Source organism: Pogona vitticeps, chromosome 2, assembly GCF_051106095.1.
Source record: "Pogona vitticeps strain Pit_001003342236 chromosome 2, PviZW2.1, whole genome shotgun sequence".
In the NCBI taxonomy this organism is placed as follows: domain Eukaryota; kingdom Metazoa; phylum Chordata; class Lepidosauria; order Squamata; family Agamidae; genus Pogona; species Pogona vitticeps.
Window position 1 is genome coordinate 276,343,062 of NC_135784.1, and position 21,887 is coordinate 276,364,948.

The 21,887-nt window shown below is 42.2% G+C and overlaps 1 protein-coding gene and 1 long non-coding RNA gene across 10 annotated transcripts in view; one reads left to right on the top strand and one right to left on the bottom strand.

Moving 5' to 3' along the window:
- ARHGEF28 (Rho guanine nucleotide exchange factor 28) overlaps positions 1–1,618 on the top strand; it is a 200,970-nt gene extending 199,352 nt beyond the window's left edge. For all 9 annotated transcript variants that reach the window (XM_072992640.2, XM_072992643.2, XM_072992641.2 and 6 more), the window contains 2 exons: positions 657–770; positions 1,157–1,618. In XM_072992640.2, coding sequence (XP_072848741.2) covers positions 657–770; positions 1,157–1,314 — 272 coding nt within the window. In that variant the 3' untranslated portion in view covers positions 1,315–1,618. The remainder of the gene's footprint in view (positions 1–656; positions 771–1,156) is intronic.
- LOC144586372 (uncharacterized) overlaps positions 1–21,887 on the bottom strand; it is a 580,628-nt gene that overhangs the window by 40,388 nt on the left and 518,353 nt on the right. The window lies entirely within an intron of this gene.

The following is a 21,887-nucleotide window of genomic DNA, read 5'->3' on the forward strand; positions in this document are numbered from 1 at the left end:
AGGTATATGGGAGTTTGATTACACACTGTGCCTCCCATGGGTACAGGCAGCCTTTGTGGCCTTGGGAAAGCTGCACAATCCCAGGATGACCCCAGAAGAAGGGAATGGTAAACCACCTTTGACTCGGTATTCTCTGCCTAGAAAACCCTGAAAAGGGTTGTCAGAAGTCAGAATTGACTTGATGGTACAAGATTATTATTAATGTCATTTTTATATAGACCATCCACCCAAGTTCTGCTAAAAATACGTATTGTTTTGTTTTACTGCAGTCAGATCTTATAAATGCAACATCCTTGGATTTGCATGTAAAGCATGTAAGCCAAGAAGAACAGCTGCGTTTACCCCTCCAGAATACTGTCCAGAGAGGATAATTCTCAGCAATTTGAGGAGAACCAATAACCTTTTTCTTTCCAGCTATTTGGCCTTGAGATATTGTGCTGGCATCATAAAACCACTTTTTAAATAAGATTGAATACAATTAAACCCACATACACCTTCTCACTTTCTTACAAAAAGGATGGAATATGAATATGTTGAATAATGCTACAGCAACAATATTGTGTCCACATGTCACCCCTTAATCTTTTATGTTGTTGTTTCCACTTCTAAAACTAAGAAGATGCTAGTTGATTAAACAGCATTATTTTGTGTTACAGCTGGGGGCACTGAAGAAGTGAACAGCAGAATGAACGTGGTCAATGAAGACTGCATGAAGACTCCAGGAATGTATTCAGATCTACCCTCTAAAAGTCAGATACCCAAATGTCAAGGTATCTTACAAATCCAAGCTCTGAGTTAATTTCATCTTGTGTTAATGTTAAATTGCATCTCACCTGTGAAATGCATGTACAGTTTCAACTGTCTTCCTGTCTGGCCTTTCCTCCTTCACCACCTCCTCTTCTTCTCTTCCTCCTGTCGGGGCACGGTGCAGCCTTTCTGGAGTGCAGGGGACAAGTCCTTGGCCCCTAGATTCTCAGATGGTTCCTGGGCCTGCTCTAGAGAAACTGAAGATCTTTGATTCAGCAATGGTAGTGTCTTAAGCATTAGTTTTAGAGAGAAATAGGATCCTTTTTGTTTTTTTTTTTAACCAGGGACATAAGTATGTGTAGCAAATGAAACTACAGTTTTACTTTATCCATCCATGCTTTTGTTACAGACGTGAATGCACTGCACAGCCACTGCTTAAGATCACATTCCAATGATGATCATGGTAATCTACAGCACCATTCAGACGTTCTGCTGCACAGTGTTCTGGATGACATGGAAGAGGATCCAGAATATGAAGGCACTGAGGAAAAGATTGTTTATCTTTAATCTCTCATCCTGTATTATCAGTAGCACTTTGGGGTAGTTTTTCTAATTCTTCATAGTTGCACTTTGTCCAAATTGGTTTGAAGATGTATTATTTATTACAAGTGCAAAGTTTTCCATACCTGTAAGTTATTTTAAAAAATACGATGTAATATTTAAATTATGACACATTAAATCTGAAATATTCTACAAATAACATCAAACACTGGTGAACCTTGCAACCAGGAATGACATGCAATGAATAATAGGAGGTTTGGAGAGTTAATGCAACTCAGCAACCTCTCTGAAAAGAGTGAAACAAAAGGGATCATGAAAAATTGGAAGTGAGAGTTTGTTGGGTTACCAAACTTTTTTGGTATTCTAGGCATTTATAGTTTAACTATAATATAGGTCCCTCAGAATGGATAGTTTTCTTGGTGCTGTGATTGCTTCAGAATATCTGCCATAGAATAAACATTATAACATATATGACTGAAATTCTGTTAGTTCTGTAAGTCACACTAGAACAGGACCATTGAATGAGTGGAGATTTGGTGAGTCAACTCTTCCATAAATTCCATTGATTCAAAAGGGCCTACTGTGCTTGTGACTTACTTTAGCACTGTGGTTCTTAACCTTTGTTACTCGGATGCTTTTGAACTGCAACTCCCAGAAACCCCAGTCAGCACAGCTGGTGGTGAAGGCCTCTGGGAGTTGCAGTCCAAAACTCCTGAGTAACTCAAGGTTAAGAACCAGTGCTTTAGCATATGAAGCTGCTACTAGAGTAGGCTCATTTGAATCAGTGGAACTTAAGAAGGAGTTCACTCACCAAATGCACTCATTCAATGGGCCTACTCTAGTGTAATTTGCTAGAATTTCAGTCACTATATATCATTATTATCACATTTATCTCATGTTGTTCAAGAGATGGACAATGCATAGAAAAGCTCTATGGTGATAATCCAACTTAATGCTCTTTACAGACTCCCTCACTCCCTACGTCCATATGGGGAAGGAGACATGAATATTTTATCAGATAAGGATGGGCCAAATCCGGTGACTTTCCACACATGCACAATAGCAATCACGTAAACTGCCACAGCTGATGACAGCTAATCTGCAAGATGTCTGCTCTGTGCCAAGCATGAGCCAGAATACATGATGGGGACCATGACCATCGTGTGTCCACCATGTGGTCACAGAGGTGGTTTCCCTGTAGCTCAGCTAAAATACCAGCATGATTTTGAACCATGTCCACTCTTTTGGATCACTTTGGTCTCTTGTGGTGGAGATACTGCGTTAGAGCAATCCAAGATTGTCTCCCAAATTAGAGCTGAAGTAACATTCCCCCCCACCCCCCACAGTGAACATTTTGAGTTATAGTTTAACATGGTCCTATGATTAAGTGTGGAGATTCAGGAAATGGGTCTATCCACAGCTGCATGTTACCCACTCCAGGCTTCCTCCTTAGCACATATTTATCTCATGGATCCAGCCTCAACAAGCATGTCTGTAATTTGCTCCTTATAGCTCTCTAGGTCAGTTTGATGAAGTACTGCATTGGAATTTGTTCTTGGCTACTGCAACTGCTCTTTCTTATTGAATAATTAAAATTCATCACATGCATGAATTTGTGAGGACCTGGAAGGTGGAGTATTATTTTTTTATTTTAAAAAAAGCAGTCCTTTAAGGGAAAAAAACCCAAACCACTCCTTTCTCCTCATATATGGACTACAAATTGATGTGTTTCTTTGATACATATGGCTATAAATAACAATATTTTTTCTGTCCATTTTCCAGACATAATTGTATGCTTTTTCAATGTAATAAATATTCTATATGTCCAAATGTATGTATATGTGATCATTATTCCTAGTATCCATAATTCTTAGTAACACTGCAGTTTCTGCTATTCAGTTGTAATTACTGTAGTGTTTCAGATAGAGGTTGGAAAATCTGGCTTTTGAATAACAATTCCTAGACTCTTCCAGTGTGGAATGACCAGTATGGGGTGGGGGGTCTGCACAGACTGGTACAGATTTCAGTAGCCTTTGCAGTCTGTCATGGCAGCCAGTAGATCTTCTTCTCTCTCTCTGCTCCAATCAATCCTGTTTTGTGAAAAGGTTTCCTTTGGCAATAGCCTTGGGGTTTTACAGCAGGCTGGACCGTCATCGTTTAGTCGCTTAGTCGTGTCCGACTCTTCGTGACCCCATGGACCAGAGCACGCCAGGCCCTCCTATCTTCCACTGCCTCCCGGAGTTGGGTCAAATTCATGTTGGTCGCTTCGATGACATTGTCCAACCATCTCATCCTCTATCGTCCCCTTCTCCTCTTGCCTTTACACTTTCCCAACATCAAGGTCTTTTCCAAGGAGTCTTCTCTTCTCATGAGATGGCCAAAGTACTGGGGCCTCAGCTTCAGGATCTGTCCTTCCAGTGAGCACTCAGGGTTGATTTCCTTCAGAATGGATAGGTTTGTTCTCCTTGCAGTCCAAGGGACTCTCAAGAGCCTCCTCCAGAACCACAATACAAAGGCATCAATTCTTCGGCGGTCTGCTTTCTTTATGGTCCAGCTCTCACTTCCATACATCACTCCTGGAAAAACCATAGCTTTGACTATTCGGACTTTTGTTGGCAAGGTGATGTCTCTGCTTTTAAAGATGCTGTCAGGATTTGTCATCACTTTCCTCCCAAGAAACAGGTGACTTTTAATTTTGTAGCTGCTGCCACCATCTGCAGTGATCATGGAGACCAAAAAATAAAATTTGTCACTGCCTCCATATCTTCCCCTTCTATTTGCCAGGAGGTGATGGGACCAGTGGCCATGATCTTATGTTTTTTGATGTTGATTTCAGACCATTTTTTGCACTCTCCTCTTTCACCCTCATTACAAGGTTCTTTAGTTCCTCCTCACTTTCTCCCATCAGAGTGGTATCATCTGCATATCGGAGGTTGTTGATATTTCTTCCGGCAGTCTTAATTCCGGCTGGGGATTCCTCCAGTCCAGCCTTCCGCATGATGTATTCTGCATATAAGTTAAATAAGCAGGGGGACAATATAGAGCCTTGTTGTACTCCTTTCCCAATTTTAAACCAATCAGTTGTTCCATATCCAGTTCTAACTGTTGCTTCCTGTCCCACATATAGGTTTCTCAGGAGATAGATCAGGTGGTCAGGCACTCCCATTTCTTTGATGGACTTGCCATGGTTTGCTGTGGTCCACACAGTCAAAGGCTTTTGCATAGTCAATGAAGCAGAAGTAGATGTTTTTCTGGAACTAACTGGCTTTCTCCATAATCCAGCGCATGTTAGCAATTTGGTCTCTAGTTCCTCTGCCCCTTCGGAATCCATCTTGTACTTCTGAGAGTTCTCGGTCCACATACTGCTGAAGCCTACCTTGTAGGATTTTGAGCATAACCTTGCTAGCGCATGAAATGGGTGCAATTCTACGGTAGATGGAGCATTCTTTGGCACTGCCCTTCTTTGGTTTTGGGATGTAGACTGATCTTTTCCAGTCCTCTGGCCACTGTTGAGTTTTCCAAACTTGCTGGCATATTGAATGTAGCACTTTAACAGCATCATCTTTAAAGATTTTAAATAGTTCAACTGGAATGCCATCACCTCCACTGGCCTTGTTGTTAGCCAGGCTTTCTAAGGCCCACTTGACTTCACTCTCCAGGATGTCTGGCTCAAGGTCAACAACTACATTGTCTGGGTTGTCCGGGATATCCAAATCTTTCTGATATAATTCCTCTGTGTATTCTTGCCACCTCTTCTTGATGTCTTCTGCTTCTGTTAGGTCCCTTCCATTTTTGTCCATTATCATGTCCATCTTTGCACAAAATGTTCCTCTATTATCTCTAATTTTCCTGAACAGATCTCTGGTTTTTCCTTTTCTGTTATTTTCCTCTATTTCGTTGCATTGTTCATTTAAGAAGGCCCTCTTGTCTCTCCTTTCTATTCTTTCTCTCCTGCATTTTGTTTCCCTTCTCCTCTCTGCTATTTGTAAGGCCTTGTTGGGCAGCCACTTTGCTTTTTTGCATTTCCTTTTCTTTGGGATGGTTTTTGTTGATGCCTCCTCTACAATGTTACGAACCTCCATCCATCGTTCTTCAGGCACTCCGTCCACCAAATCTAGTTCCTTAAATATGTTCTTCACTTCCACTGTGTATTCATAAGGGATTTGGTTTAGATTATACATGACTAGCCCAGTGGTTTTTCCTACGCTCTTCAGTTTAATCTTGAATTTTGCTATGAGAAGCTGATGATCAGAGCCACAATCAGCTCCAGGTCTTGTTTTTGCTGACTGTATAGAGCTGCTCCATCTTTGACTGCAGAGAATATAATCAATATGATTTTGGTATTGCCCATCTGGTGGTGTCCATGTGTAAAGTCGCCTCTTGTGTTGTTGAAAAAGAATGTTTGTTATGACCAGCTTGTTCTCTTGACAAAACTCTATTAGCCTTTGCTCTGCTTCATTTTGAACTCCAAGGCCAAACTTACCTGTTGTTCCTTTTATCTTTTGACTCCCTACTTTAGCATTCCAGTCCCCTAGAATGAGAAGAACATCTTTCTTTGGTATCAGTTCTAGAAAGTGTTGTAAATCTTCATAAAATTGTTCAATTTCAGTCTCCTCAGCAATGGTGGTTGGTGCATAAACTTGGATTATTGTGATGTTGAAAGGTGTGCCTTGGATTCGTATTGAAATAATTCTATCATTTCTCAGAATGTTTCCCAGTACAGCTTTTCCCACTCTTTTGTTGACTATGAGGGCTACTCCATTCCTTCTACGGGTTTCTTGCCCACAATAGTAGATATGATAATCATCTGAGCTGAATTCGCCCATTCCTGTCCATTTTAGTTCACTGATGCCCAGGATGTCGATGTTTATTCTTGCCATCTCCTGTTTGACCACCTCCAGCTTCCCAAGGTTCATAGATCTTACATTCCAGGTTCCTATGCAGTATTTTTCTTTGCAGCATTGGACTTTCCTTTCACTTCCAGGCACGTCCACAGCTGAGCATCCTTTCGGCTTTGGCCCAACCACTTCATTAGCTCTGGAACTACTTGTACTTGTCCTCCGCTCTTCCTCAGTAGCATGTTGGACGCCTTTCGACCTAAGGGGCCCATCTTCCAGCATCATATCTTTTAGCCTTTTGTTTCTGATCATGGGGCGTTCTTGTCAAAGATATTGGAGTGCCATTGCCATTTCCTACTCCAGGTGGACTGCGTTTAGTCGGAACTCTCCACTATGACCTGTCCGTCTTGGGTGGCCCTGCATGGCATAGCCCATAGCTTCTCTGAGTTACTCAAGCCCCTTCGCCACGACAAGGCAGCAATCCATGAAGGGGGCAGGCTGGATAGCTCAGGGTATCAAGGCAGCTGGCTGTGGAGCTAGGGATTAGGACTGAATTCATCTCCCCACTGTGTTTTGTAGGAGTAGACCCAGCCTGTATGAGCTTGGGCATTACTCTGAGTAATACTTAGTAAGGGAAGGTCATCAGATGTATCAGAGTCTTTATCCAAACTTTTGTTAACAGGTGCAGACGTATATGGTCTCCTGACCTCCCCTGTTCCCAAAGCTTTCGTAAGTGTAGTAGGGGGTGGGGAGGGTTAAAAAAAACACGGCTGAGCAGCAGCACTGACCACTCAGTGTCCTGGCAAGGCCTTACAAAAGCTTCAATGAACTTTACAATCTCACATTTTTTTCCAAAAGATCAGTCAGCATCGCCAGTGAAGATACTGTTATAGAGTTACAGAGGACTCTAATCCAAATCCCACTCCCACAGTTTTCATCTCTTTTGGATGATGTGACTGAATATAGAAAAGCCTTGTTTATTGTACCTTCAAAGATATTTTGACATTTAACATTAAGATTTATTTTGCTCAGCTCTATTCGTAGTAATAAATAGTCCAATCAAGATATATGTTGGCTCTGTGCTTATGGGTTAATACAATACTTGGAGGTGGGGTGGGGGGAAGGACTAAAACATAAACCAATGTGCTGAGGCTATATCGTCTTTAAACTGGCATGCCCTCTGTATCTCTATTCATCATTTAGACATTTTTATGTTTAGATGAATTAAACATGAGCTTTTGAAGACATTATGAATTCACTAGCTCAGGGTAAGAAGAGTTGCTCTACTTTAGTCCTTCCTAGTCCTTGCCTAGGAGAAGGTATCCCCAAGGCTCAGCAAAAATATCATGTGATTCACTTCAAGAGGGTAGCACTGAGTTTTAGGGCATAAGGTATAGGAAACTGTAATACAGTAGTACCTCGGTTTAGAAATGCCTCGGTTAATCTAATTTTCAGTTTATGAACAAAAATCCATTGAAAATACAGTGGTGCCTCGCTTAGCGATTGCTCCGTTGAGCGATGAAGTCGCTTTGCGATGGACTTTTGGCCATCGCTGGAGCGATCGCTTAGCGATGGCCCCTATGGTTAAAATTCGCTTTGTGATGATCGCGGGGAAGCGATCATGGCAAAGCAAACTTTTTTAAACAGCTGATATAATTCCAAAATGGCCGCCGCAAAAACAAAATGGCCGTTGCTGTTTTGCCTCGCTTTAGAGCACCCAAAATGGCCACCGCTATGGAGGAATTTCACTTTAAGGTAAGTTTTTAGCCCATAGGAATGTATTAAACGCATTTTAATATGTTCCTATGGGCTTTTTAATATCGCTTAGCGATTAAATCACTTACTGATGTTTTTTTCCGGAACAGATTAACATTGCTAAGTGAAGCACCACTGTAATGCCTTGGTTTACGAAGCACATGTTCAGAACAACTCCCAGTCACAAGAAACTAGAGGCTGAAAGAGGTTGAAAGCATAACATGGATGATATTTGGGAGTGCCAAACAGGAAGTTGAATTTATCATTTATTATTTACACTTATATCCTGCCTTTCCTCCTGCCCCAGTGATGTACACAACTCACTTCTGTCAGATTATGTCCCCATGAAAAACTTGTGAGCTAATTTAGACTGAGAGAGTAGGACTGGCTCAAGATAATCCAGTCAGCTTCATGGTCAAATGGGGTTTTATTAATTCAGGTCTCCTGAGTCACAGGCCAACATCCTAAGCAAAACATTCCCCCCAAGCTAAAGGCAAAGAGGAAAATTAAAGTAGTGGTGAATCTCCCAAAAAAGAGAACTGCTGAGTTCAAGCCTGCCTTGTATCTAGGGATAGCTGTACCTTCATAACCTGAGGCACCCATCTTGGGCAATAGATCTGGGATATCATGAACATGCAGCAAATTTATTGTATTTGTGTGTGCTTTGTTCTTATTTTTACTATTTTAATTTTATTGTCATGGATGAAAGTGAAGCGGAATTTTCTGCCTCATTTTCTGGAAAAAAAAACTTGGCTAGTGGGTACTGTATGCTGCTGTGCCTCAGGGAGCAAAATGACTTGTGGCCAGCCTTGCTTGAATCTGTGCTCTGAATTTCCTGATGGGTGGCTGAGGCTCTCTAGCTTTAAGACCCAGATACCACTTAGAAATGGCTCTGATTTCAAACAGTATTATTTGTCTGTTGCTTTCTCTCATGCCGTACCCAATCTGTGTACCATTCCTCCTCAGACAAAATATAAACACTACAATAATTGTACTTTACTGTATCTCCCAGATATATTTTCCTCCTTAACAGATTCACCTTAAAAACTTCAAAGATAGACCAGAGAGTCATGTTTGTGGTCATTCATTGCCTGGGGTAATTCACACATCATTGTTGTTGTTCTTTAGTCATTTACATTGGACTCTTCGTGACCCCATGGACCAGAGCACGCCAGGCCCTCCTGTCTTCCACTGCCTCCCGGAGTTCGGTTAAATTCATGTTGATTGCCTCGATGACACTGTCCAACCATCTAGCCCTCTGTCGTCCCTTTCTCCTACTGCCTTCACACTTTACCAACATCAGTGTCTTTTCCAGGGAGTCTTCTCTTCTCATGAGATGGCCAAAGTATTGGAGACTCAGCTTCAGGATCTGTCCTTCCAGTGAGCACTCATGGTTGATTTCCTTTAGAATGGATAGGTTTGTTCTCCTTGCAGTCCAGGGGACTCTCAAGAGCCTCTTCCAACACCACAGTTCAAAAGCATAAATTCTTCGGTGGTCAGCTTTCTTTATGGTCCAGCTCTCATTCCGTACATCACTACAGGGAAAACCATAGCTTTGACTATTCGGACTTTTGTTGGCAAGGTGATGTCTCTGCTTTTTAAGATGCTATCGAGGTTTGTCATCGCTTTCCTCCCAAGAAGCAGGCATCTTTTAATTTTGGGGCTGCTGTCACATCATTGTAGTTGTTTACTAACCCCATAAAGAAAAGGTCATTAGCAATTGTAAAAGACCAGTCTCCTCAGTATAATTAACATTCATGTTATTCTACCATTGTTATTCTATGCCAGAGGTTCCTGCCTCCTTCACAGCACAAGCTTGAATAGAATATACCTGTACATCAAAGAGGCTATCACCCCACTGTTAGATAACCATTGACTTTCTTACCAACCAGCCACAATCTCTGTACAGAATTTTAATGCCATGTATGAATATTTGCCTTGTTATATTTCTCTCTTATGTCTGAGGAAGTGGAAGTTTCCACAAAAGCTCACATTAAAATATAACAGTTAATCTTTGAGGTGCCCCCACATATTTCTCTTTTTTATTTGTTCTATGGTTTTTGTTTTGTTTTGTTTTTACCTATAGGGTTGACACAGCCATTTTCAAAAGAGAGATAACAAGAATGTAGACCAATTGGTAAATCCACACCTGTAAAATGTTTTATTTTTTGACAGAAAATAAAATCCATCTTTTTATGGGTCTCAGAGTGCTTTGAGGAAATAGCTCCCTGTTCATCCTTATTAAATTTCCTGGGAGAGAATCGACTGCAGCTTGCATTTTAATGTTTTTGTTTTAATCTGAGCCGCTTCCTTGCTACAGTCACTTGACAATACAGTGTCCTCCTATGACAGGAAGCAGCCGTGTACAATAGGCTATGGGGTATTATTACAGTAATTACAAGACTGATGCTGGGGTCCCTGAAGGACAAATTAATGACCTCTTCCATCTGGAATGCTCATCCTCATTCCAGCTGGAGCCCCACATGTATTGCATTAATGGATTTCAATTTATTCATCTCTTGTAATTACCCACCTGTGAAAGCAAGATGAAATGACAACTGGTTGTCCTGACTTTTTGGCTCCTTTAGCATATCACAAAATTAGCCCAATGCATAATTAGCTGTCTCGGACACTATTCACTTGGGAGGATCTCTTCAAAGATGCATAACAACAGGTGTGAAAAATTGGTGACTAGACTGCACAGTAACACTTAGCTCATGGAAAGCCAGCTACTTTCAAGGTTTATATCACTGGCTAATACAGAGCAGTCAGAGTCAGATTAGACAAACAAGGCAAGAAGAGTTCTGCAGGATTCAATCCTTGCCTGCTTCTGATAAGTGTAGTTTTCTAATGAAACTACTATCTACCTTTGTATTTTGGATTTTTAGACTTGAAAAACAGCCCTGACAATTGATTTATATTTGGTTAGGAGTGGTTAACTGAATTAAAAAGGAGTCAACTTCTGGAATTTCCCCTTTCTAGGTGACACTTTGTGAATGGCAGTGAGCACAAAGGGATGTCTTATAGACCATCTTGACTGCTACCATTGGTGTTGTCAACATTCAGGCTGCCATTTACTATGTAAAACTTGGCATCCTTTTTCCTGTTGGCAGCACAAGCATGATATTGTGGGACAATATCGGGGCCATTCTTCTGGCATTTTGAATGCCCCACATACCTAAAAATGGTGGGGGTTGAATATGTTTGTAGAAGAGGTGCACCCTCAAGTATCTGTTAGCATATGATTTCTCCATCTACATATTTTGCATTTAGCTTTGCTTTGCTTTGTGTCTGTCCTTTGAAAGCTAAACATAGTGCTCAAATTCTTCTTGCCATTTATAATGCTCCCTTTAGATTTTTTTTTTTTAATTTTAAGGAAGTTACACTCAGAAGATCTTGCTCAGTGAATTTGTTTGATTTGGCAACCATGTAAGTATAATAATGGTTGGGAGTATTGTCCTGTTTATTTCATTAAGCTTTCTTCTTTCCCTCCATAATTCAACTACTAAGTAGAATGGGACACAACTTATGTGCCATATGTTATGTCTGCCAGGCATCATGGAGTCAGCTACACTGGATAATCCAATAGAACATCAAACATTATTATACCAATGGTTATTATACCAATGTGGTTCACACATTTATAAAGGTGACAGTGCAGTCTTATGCTTTCTTGGAAAACCTTAAAATCATCATCTAACAAACAAATTAAAAAGCTAAATGCTTAAAAACACACATACATAGAAAATATGGCATGGCAGCAGGTGTACGACATCTAGTTATGTTACAATTGAACAAAAACATTTTCAATTTTCTCCAAAAGGACAGAAGACATGAGAGTCAAGCCTCATGGAGGGAGAACATTTCCTAACCTGGAGGCAGCTATCAAGAAGGGTCTGTTGTGGATCCCTGTCAAATATACTTGTAAAGGTGATGGGACTGGGAGGAAGGCCTCCCTGGAGAATCTTAAAATTATAGGAGGGTTATACAGAGAGAGACAGTCCATCTGATCGCAATATAGGGCTTGTAGGTTATAGCTAGTAGTTTGAATTGGACTCACAAACTGGTAGGCAGTTAAGCTGCTATGACAGGGGAGTGACATGCTTCCTACAACCAGCCCTGATCAACAGTCTGGCCACAGCATTTTGCACCTGCTGAAGCTCTAGGCCAGGGGTCTCAAACTCAATTTACCTGGGGGCCGCTGGATGCAGAGTCTGGGTGAGGCTCGGCCGCATCAGATTTTCCGCCAAGTGGAGCAAGAGCCCGAAGAAGCCGCCCAGGAGTTTCCTTAGCCCGGCTGGGGCTCCGAGGGGTGTGTGTGAGCCCTCATCGCCGTCCATGACCCCCTCCGGCTCCTTCTTCACTATCACCACCAGCAGCAGCAGGATGAAAAAGTGGAGAAGGGAGGGAGCGCCGGCGACCACCTAGCAGGGGGGGGGGGAGGGTACAAAATAAAATTTTGAAAAACCCTCACAGAATCGCCTTGCCAAAGGAGAAAAGCCCCCATTGGTATCCGTGAAATTAAACAGAATGGGGTAGGCCTCTGGGGGAATGTGTACGCGCACACACACACATGGAGGTCCAGCAACCTTCGTCTGAGGGGGCCCCTCAGAATAAGGCACACTCGGCGGCAGCAACTACCCCCACCACGACAGAGGAGCAAACTTTGCGAGCTGAGCCCAGGCAGCCTCCAGACCCGAGGCAGCTGAAGCAGGACAAAGAGGAGGAGGAAGCACTGCTGGGTGCTGAGGCGGCCACTGGCCAGGCTGATACTGGGAGTGCCGAGAGAGAAAGAGAGCCAGAGAGCCGCTTCCCTGGAAGAGGCGGTGGCGGCAGCTGCTGTTGGCAGCACTGTTGGAGGAGCTCTTCGAGGACGGGCCCGGAGCAAGCTCTCCTCTCAGACATCACTCGGTGGCGGCTCGGGCACTCAGGGAAAAGGGCTGGCAGCGTGCCTTGCTCACCGGCTCTCCCCCAAGACAGTGCCTCTTGCATCCTCCATCCAGAACTGCAGCTGCCACCCCCCAGACAGGCGGGCTGGCTGGCAGGCTGCAGTTCCGGATGGAGAGTGCAAGAGGCGCTGTCTTGAGAGAGAGCTGGCGAGTGAGGTGAGGCTTTTTTTTACTCTTGACAGCAGAGGAAGTGTGGGTGCTTCAGGGGAGGCAGGCAAGGCGGGGGCCACAAACTATCATCCGGCAGGCTGCAAATGGCCCCCGGGCCACATGTTTGAGACCCCTGCACTAGGCCTTTTCCTAATATTGTTTGTACCATATATCAATACTGTTAGTGGGAAGTGGATGGTAACAGAAGATAATATGGGGTTAAATAAAATCTTAGTCATAGTAAGAGTAGGATCACTGGCATTAATGGGGTTTATTCATGTCAACTGGTTTACTCTTAAGTATGATGAACTTTAAATTTCATCCAAAGCACAGTCACAGAACAGAATGTAGAAATTCATGAACATCTTATTGCCCTGTCAAATTCACAATGAAGTTAGTCAGGATGGATTGCGTTTCCTACATTTGCAAGTGAAACAAGATGCCTCAGAGCAAGTAATTCCAGCAAACTAAGCCATCCATGCAGGAGAGAATGCAAAAATAAGGAAAACCCGCAGAGTTATTTGCTTATCTGACTTGTGAAGAAATCCTTCCAAATGCCTTATTGCAGGATATTTAATGAATGTATGGATGATCATACACAAGGCATTTCTGGTCTTGTTTAAAGAATAGAAAGTGGGAGAAGGGAGGACAGCATGCAATTTTCCCTTAATTTTTTTTAACTTAGTTTCTCAGTTGTATATATGCTTCCACAGCTGGGCCCCTGTTCAGCCATTGAGTCTATATCTGTTCAGGACTCAATGGATGAGAAGAGGGAGTGGCCACAAAGGCCCTGTCCCCTTGTACACACGCACACACGCACACAAAGTCTCTCAGACCTTTATATGTTCAGCACAAAGATCGGCAAGGGTGAGCAGTGAATGGATTGAGGGAAATGGGGGTTACTCCACCTGCGAGGTCCAGAGCTGTGATAAACATATGAAGGTCTGAGAGACCTACAGACAGGGTGGAAACCTAGAAGGCATGGCTTCTATACTCCCCCATCTGTACCAAATTCCTGCAGATCTTTGTGTATTCATGGCTAGAAATGAGAAGGCCTGGGATAAAAGTGGAAAAATTGTGGAAAAAGCAGGGTTTCTCCATTTTTCCCCCAAAGCTGTCCCCCCAGAAAAACTGAAAAAAAAAGATATGGGGCATGAAATATGTTCTTTTACAATGATAAACAATATGTTCATGACATGGTATTCAATCTGTGTAACATGAGGACCTTAATGAAAGACTTCTAAGACTTTAAGTATCAGGGCAAAGATCTGCATAGGCCCTGTTAATGTGTTTGACTTACATGTACTTCTGTATTTCCATGATCAACATGCTGATGTTGGAGACAAATAAGAGGCTGTTTCATCACACAATGCAGAGTTCCAACTAGGGAATTCACTAACATGTGAATTGTGATCATGACCATTTAGATATAAATGGGGTAGGAGAAACACAAGAAGGAAGGCGAGGCTCATTATGACTGTCATAATTGCTGTATGATATCTCTAGCTTCAGACGCAGCATGCCTCCAAATGCCAGTTATAGAGGAACAACAGGGGGAGTGTTATTGTCCTGCATACCATCTAGTTGGCCTCTGTAGGACTAAACTCCTGGTCTGGCCAGCCTAGCCTCATCCAGCAGGGCTTGTTATGTGTTTTGATTATAATCCTGAACCTCAGATAGCCTTAGAAGTTTAAATAAAATTTCTGCTTTAAACAAAAGTCATTGAAAAAAATGACCAATTTCCTTTGTCGTGTCTATTCAGTTGAAAATTATGAAATCTCTCTCTCTCTCTCTCTGTGTGTGTGTGTGTGTGTGTGTGTGTGTGTGTGTGTGTGTGTGTGTGTGTGTGTGTGTGTGTGTGTGTGTGTGTGTGTGTGTGTGTGTGTGTGTGTGTGTGTGTGTGTGTGTGTGTGTGTGTAATATTTGTCTCTTCAGCCCTGAAGTGCAGGAGAACTTTTGCCATTATCATACACCTCTGGATACGACAGTAACACATTTTGCTGACTCCCCCACAAATATAATTCCTCTACAGTACAGCCTGGATGTAAAATGATCTCCAACAGTGTAAAACAAGTAGAGCCTCAAAGGTCCTGTTATTTAAGGCCATTTGGAACTTACAATATTAAAAGTGGCTGGAATAACCAAAAATGATTTCTTGCCATCTCTAAATCTCAATGAATTTTTATTTCCCCCCTTCCCCTGTTTCCTGTTTCTGTAAATCCTTTGTCTAGTTCCCAAGCCATGACAGAAGCAATCAGAAAAGTAAAAATGATGGTTCCCAAGCATTTTGACAAATTCAAATCTGAATCCAAATGTTGCAACTTGGGACCAGTTTGGACTAATTCGTATAATGTAAAACTTACACAAACAAGTGATAGCAGCTACTTCCAGTCCCAAATATTGGATTCATTATTTCTTTTAAACTACAAGCCCCAGTGAGAACATCTGAGTGAAGGATGTAATTGACAACAGATGGTAGACTTGTTCTAATCAAATGCTGCAAACTGGGCCAAGTTCTTAGACTGGAGCCTCTGGACAGAGCCGAGAATTGCCAGGTGTCTCGACGCTGGCTTGAAGTCTCAGGGAATTGCTGTCCTTCACCCATGTTTACAGTCGGGGAGACAAATCTCAGGATGAGCAAAGATAAAGGTGGAAAAAGTTTGATTTCTGTGACTTTAAACCTAGATACCCAACTCCTTTCACCTCTGCACTGACATATCACAAAGGCAGTAGTAAGTGTGTTGTGCTTGCATTCCTCCAACAGTTGCCTGCCCTGTCTCTGTGATGTCACAAGAATCCAATCCCACGGCATCACAAAGGTCCCCCCCGCCCCCCTCCGCTCCCTTGTCATCTGAGCCACCTGAAATCTCAGGGAAGGGGATGCTGTTGTCCTAGCAGCCTTGAGATACACACAGATAAGCAGGGAAATGACTTGCACTACAATGAAGGGAAGCAATGCAAAGCATTCAGTTATAAGTCAAACCTGTATTTCTTTTGCCTTTTCCACACCATGAAAATTCCAGAAGCAGAGGAAGGAAAACATTGATGTTTTGGACTCCTGCTTCCAGAGATCCTGAGCCCAACTTCCTGACCATGCTTGCTATGGGATTCTAGGAGTTGAAGTCCAAAAACAAATGCTTCCCATCTCTGAAAGAAGATTACAGCTGTGTCCACATTAGAACATGGAAAGGGTTATCTTTGTCATTGCTCTTTTTGTTCTTCCTCCCCCCTCCCTTTTCTTCAATGAGTGGAGTTACCAAGTACCTTCTGGCAGTACTCCTAATGTCAGATTCTCCCCTTCTGGCACAGTGTGTTGTCTAGACTAGACTCTGTAAATCATCCAGAGGGGAAGGGGAATGACATGAGAAGACTCTTGTCTTCAGTGAGTTTGATGATTTCTTGGTCCCTTGTGACCTTATGAGATCAGGTCTTTGTAAGTTTCCTGAAAATGTCCCTTCATTCCGATTTTATTATGTTGTTTCTGTGATGAGGTTTTTAAGGTTAGAACTAGACTGAGCAGGAAAAAGAAAACCAGGACATTGCATTAACTTGGCTCATCCAGCAGATGTTCCCCAAATAAATTTTGATGCCTGAAGCAAAATGCAAGATTGCACTTTGTTCCCACTTCTGAAGCTGACTGGGCTTTGACCCTGTCAGCAGTCCATGGACTGAGGAGGGGAATGCCTCATTCCACCAGTTGTCCATTGATAACCCCCCTGCCCTCTGGTTAGATCACAAGCCCAGGTAACTAAGCCTTGCTTCACCAATGACAATAGAGTAGCATCCTCTGCCAGACGCTAGAGACTCTAGTTTCAAGGGGAAGTATATCCATTCCAGCTTTTCATGTGAATGTTAAAAAAACCATCTCAGATGCTGAATATATTTTGCAATTAGAATTCAAAGCCTTTGGTAGCTTGCATATCTTTGTTTTGTATTATATGTGTTGTAACCCACCCAGAGGAGTGCTGCAACACTAATGGGAACAGGATGCAAATTGAATGATTGAATGAACGAATGAATGAATGAATGAATGAAGTTCAGAGCAAAGGATCAGATTGGCTGCCCCTGGAAAATTAGAGTCAACAGCCTCCACTGGCTTCCTCTACTACAGGTGACACGATAGGCTAGTTTAGGAAAACCATGTTTTGTGGCAGACACAGCTCTGTCTTCCAACAGGAGGGAACAGCTGGAGAGTCTATGAGAAACAACTGGGAGGCTGCCCCCTCGTCTGATACCTGAAGTGGTTGTCTAACTATTGAATGATAGGGCAGGCCCTGTTCATGACAATATGTCCTTTGCTACTATTCTGAACTGAAAGACAACTCACGGGTTGAGCGGCTTTGTTCGGGGGGGGGGAATGCTGATGCTGTTTGGGGAAGAGAGGAACATGTGATAGTAGCCAACCACGCACAGAAATGCTGCCACTAGTAGCAACATGAGTATCTGAGGGCTGAGAAGCTGTAATAGCATGAATGGTGACAGCAGGAGCAAAAAAACATAAAAGGACAGAAAGGTACTTGCAGAACCAGCTACCAAGCCTAAATGCCCATGTTTCCAATTTCCAGTTTTTGTGGCCAATTTTCCAGGTCAAGTCGTAGGAAACAAAGATCCCATTCCTAAGGGTTTGGGGCCCAGAGTTGTTTTCTAGAGGAACACAGAAGGATCTTTCAGGAAAGTGGTTGTGGATCATGGGAACCCACCAAACCATTATTATTAGGGCAACTGAACCAATGGCATTTCTATAAAGTCAAAACAAACAAACAAAACCACAGGCACATTTCAGTAGACTGCAACGATGTATAGTGTGGGGTTTTTGCTGCATTGAGAAATATTCTAAGTCTCTACGTTTACTATCCCAGTTTTTAAAGTGAATTAGGCAGATTGTGTTTGCCATGCAAAATGAAATTTCTCCATTAATTTCAAAGGGGTAAAGAACAAAAAGACCAGCCTCCAGTGTAGTTGCACGAACAGCATGTGAGTTGTTTAATCTTCAAAGCCAGTTTTACCTTGAAAGTTCCATAATCCATTCAGTAAATATTGTTTTGCATACTTCAAAAGGGGGGAAAATAATTAGATTATCCCAGAGCTGAGATTAACATTGAATTTGTGCATACTTCTGGAGTACCAATTTTGTTTTAGTACAATAGGACAATAACATTCTTTTCAAGCTCAGGGACATTTTTCTTGTTTAAAGAAAATTATTATTAGATGTGGTGCAAAAGAAAGACAGGGTTATCTCTCACAATGCAAACAACTTCCAGATTCATAAAGTCTATCCGCTTTTCATTCTAATTTCCTTGGTCTGGTCTAGTTCATCACTGCCACCACTGTAAAAATTGTTAGAGCCTGGGGAAAAATTGCTGATCTTTAAACTCACAAAAGATTTGCACTGGTTTCACGTCATTGTTTGTTTTAAAACATAGGCAACCTCTCATCTACATGTAACACTTCTGGTCTGGAGTCAATAAAAAGGATTCATTTTGTGCCTGTCTACAGGCCATTGGAAAGCTAATTTAATTTTTAGACACTGAGGTTTATTTAATTAATCTGGGTGGTGTACAAATAAGAAAAGGTTGAAATCCTGTTGCAAAGTTCTATATGTGTAACAGGAATGACGTTGTTGTTGTCATTCTCAGCAGCAGCAGCAGGAGCAAATCACCACTGATTAACAGCTTCCTTTGGCAATTTTAGGGTGCAGGCAACTCATACACAATGCAACAGTGTCATATGAACATTGAAACTGCCACAGAAAGACTTTAATCAGTAGAATTTGCCACTGTTGATGACATCGTGCCTGTTGCACACATGGAGCTGCAGAACTGGATTTCAGCCTGTAATGGGCAACATTGTCCATGAGGAGCACTTTAGGGCAGGGGAACTTTTTAATCATCCCCCATTTTTTTAATATATGCCAACATTACCCCCTTGATTTGAAAGGAAGGAAATCATACATTATTTGAATTCAAAATCTTAATGAATCTACATAGGCTGTGTACCGAACTAGCAGGCAGCACCAAATTTAATAAAGATGTGCACTATTTTTGCTGGAACTCATTGCACACCAGCCATGGGGTGGTATAGGGAGTAGTAAGGTGTCCAACGTGCCTAGCAAGCTGCATTAAATGTTTGCTAGCTTGCAGAGGATTTAATCATCACCAATGGCTGCCAGGGTACTGCTAGCAATGACGTGCACCACTGGCCCCATCACCTCCTGGCAAATAGAAGAGGAAGATATGGAAGCAGTGACAGATTTTACCTCCTTGGGCTCCATGATCACTGCAGATGGTGACAACAGCCACAAAATTAAAAGACACCTGCTTCTTGGGAGGAAAGTGATGACAAACTTAGACAGCATCTTAAAAAGCAGAGACATCACGTTACTGACAAAGGTCCGCATAGTCAAAGCTATGGTTTTTCCAGTAGCAATCCCAAGTGAGAGCTGGACAATAAAGAAAGCTGACCGCCGAAGAATGGATGCTTTTGAATTGTGGTGCTGGAAGAGACTCTTGAGAGTCCTCTGGACTGCAAAGAGAATAAACCTATCTATTCTAAAGAAAATTAACCCTGAGTGCTCACTGGAAGGACAGATCCTGAAGCTGAGGCTCCAATACTTGGCCATCTCATGAGAAAAGAAGACTCCCTGGAAAAGACCCTTGTCACATTCCCCGGGGGTTTCAACAGCAGAGTCCAATAAGCCAGTCCAATGTCAGAAGTTCAGAGAATGCAGAGCCAATATCAAAATGCCAAAGCCAAATCACAAACCATAGTTCGAGGTCAGGGTCCAAAGCCAAATCACACAACATAGACCAGGGTCAGAGTCCAAAGCCAAGGGTCCAGAGAACAAGGTTCAAGGTAGTCAGGACTGTGGATGCAAGCCAAAGATTTGACTTGTTGCTTCCACAAGCTTGCCAGCGTCTGGGTGCAGATTTTATAGCAACAGCAGACATCTAAACACCTCATCCTGCTAATACTCAGGGCTGGTCGACCTGATGTTCCTATGGGAAGCATTCCCGACCACTGCTTTAGGGCTTAAGTCAAGGGTGGGACTGAATCTGGCTGTTTTTGGATCCTGAGCAAGCTCTCTGAAGTTTCCCAGACAGTTTCCCAGACAGCCATATCTTATTCTTCCAGATACCATTCTTTGGTGATTTCCCAGCTGTTGTGAAGTGATTCTCCCCATTCTAAAGGCTGAAATGTCCCTCCTTATTGATTTGCTTTGCTTTGATTTCTATCCTGCCTTTCTCCAAGACACTAAGGTGGACATGTGGCTTGCAATGTAATCTAAAAAGCCAGTATGATTAAGAGCAGGACATTTAAACATTAAAACATAACTAAATTGTTTATTAATAATGGAATACTGTTAAAAATCATTTTAAAGCTTGCAGTGAAGATAATTATGAATAAGAAAAAGAAAAGTCCAGAGCTTCCTGAAAATCTCTAGCAGCCAGGCCATTGCCAAAGGCCAGCCCAAAAAATAATATCTCTGTATGGTAGTGGAAGAACATCACTGAAGTAACCAACCTAGCCTCCATAGGCAAGGAGTGGAAGAACATCATTGAAGTAACCAACCTAGCCTCCATAGGCAAGGTGTTCCTCAGTGTGGATACCGAGGTCTTCTCTCACTTTCTTACTAGAGATGGGCATGTACCAGAAAAATGACAGTTCAATGCTTGTGAGCCCCCTGGCACTGCCGGGCTTTCTAGCAGAAGGAACTATGTATGAGTGTCATGTAGCTGTTCCTGCACCTCCTAAACTAGCCTGCACTCAGGTGTGGCAAAAAGATGCTATCCTTCTGTGAATGTTGAAGTAAGATCCAGCTGTCATTTCAAAATGCTTCTGTACACGGAATGCTGAGACCACCATCTTGTTTTCCCCACTAGGCAGCAACATGTCTTTGAAAGGTTCTAAGGAAAAAGTGCATCATCCAAGGGAAGTGCTTTTTGAGCACTTTGTTTCTTATATAAACCAGTCTCAAACTCATAAAGGTGTTATCCTTTTCTGAGGAATGATAAAAAGCCAATGTGGTATAGTGGTGGAAGTGCTGAATTAGAATTCAAGGAACCCTGATTAAGCCCTCAGTTAGCTATGTAACTCACTGGCTGAACCTGGACTAGTCATACTTGCTCAGCCTTACCTCTCCACCTAGTTTCTTGTGAGGTTAAAAGGAGAAGAAGGAGAGCCAGGTCTGTCACCTTGCACTCATTGGAGAAAAGGTGAGACACAAGCAAGCAAGCAAACCTGTTGCTTTGTCTTCAAGTCAGGGTACTTAGACAGGTACGGTCTACAGAATTTTATATCGAAACCACATTCTTATGCACATACAGTACATGCATAAAAATGTCCACTCTTGACTAGCTGGTGCAGTAACTCTATCCGAGTGAGGTGGACTTAGAGAAAGTATTACTGCACTACCAATCCAAAATTCTCATTTTTGTTATTTAAACCATGCAAAGGGATCTTCATAGGCATTAAATTTCACTTTTTGCATAATGGGATTTGCTCTCTCTGGGAAAGGGCTTATATCTGCAGTGTGGTGGAGAAGGGAAGATAATAACTTTGGAAATAGCTAGTGCTGGGAAGAGCAACAAATCTTAGTGAAGAAATCTTACTATCCTGCGATCAAAGCCCGGTCCATTTTTTCCTTCGATAAAACAAGTAAAATGAATATTTTTATTGATGAACTTGTATTTTCTAGCCCTGAAATTTGCAAAATTTGTTAGTTTCCTTTTGCAGGGCTACGAAAAGATGTAACTTCCTTCATTCCCACATTTTTCTGCCATTTCAAATTCCTGAATCTGAAAAGTTTTCTTTAGCTGAACACTGTAGTCCCATTCAGTCCAAACTACTCAGAGTTATTGCTCACAAATGGCCCCTCATCTTGCATCAA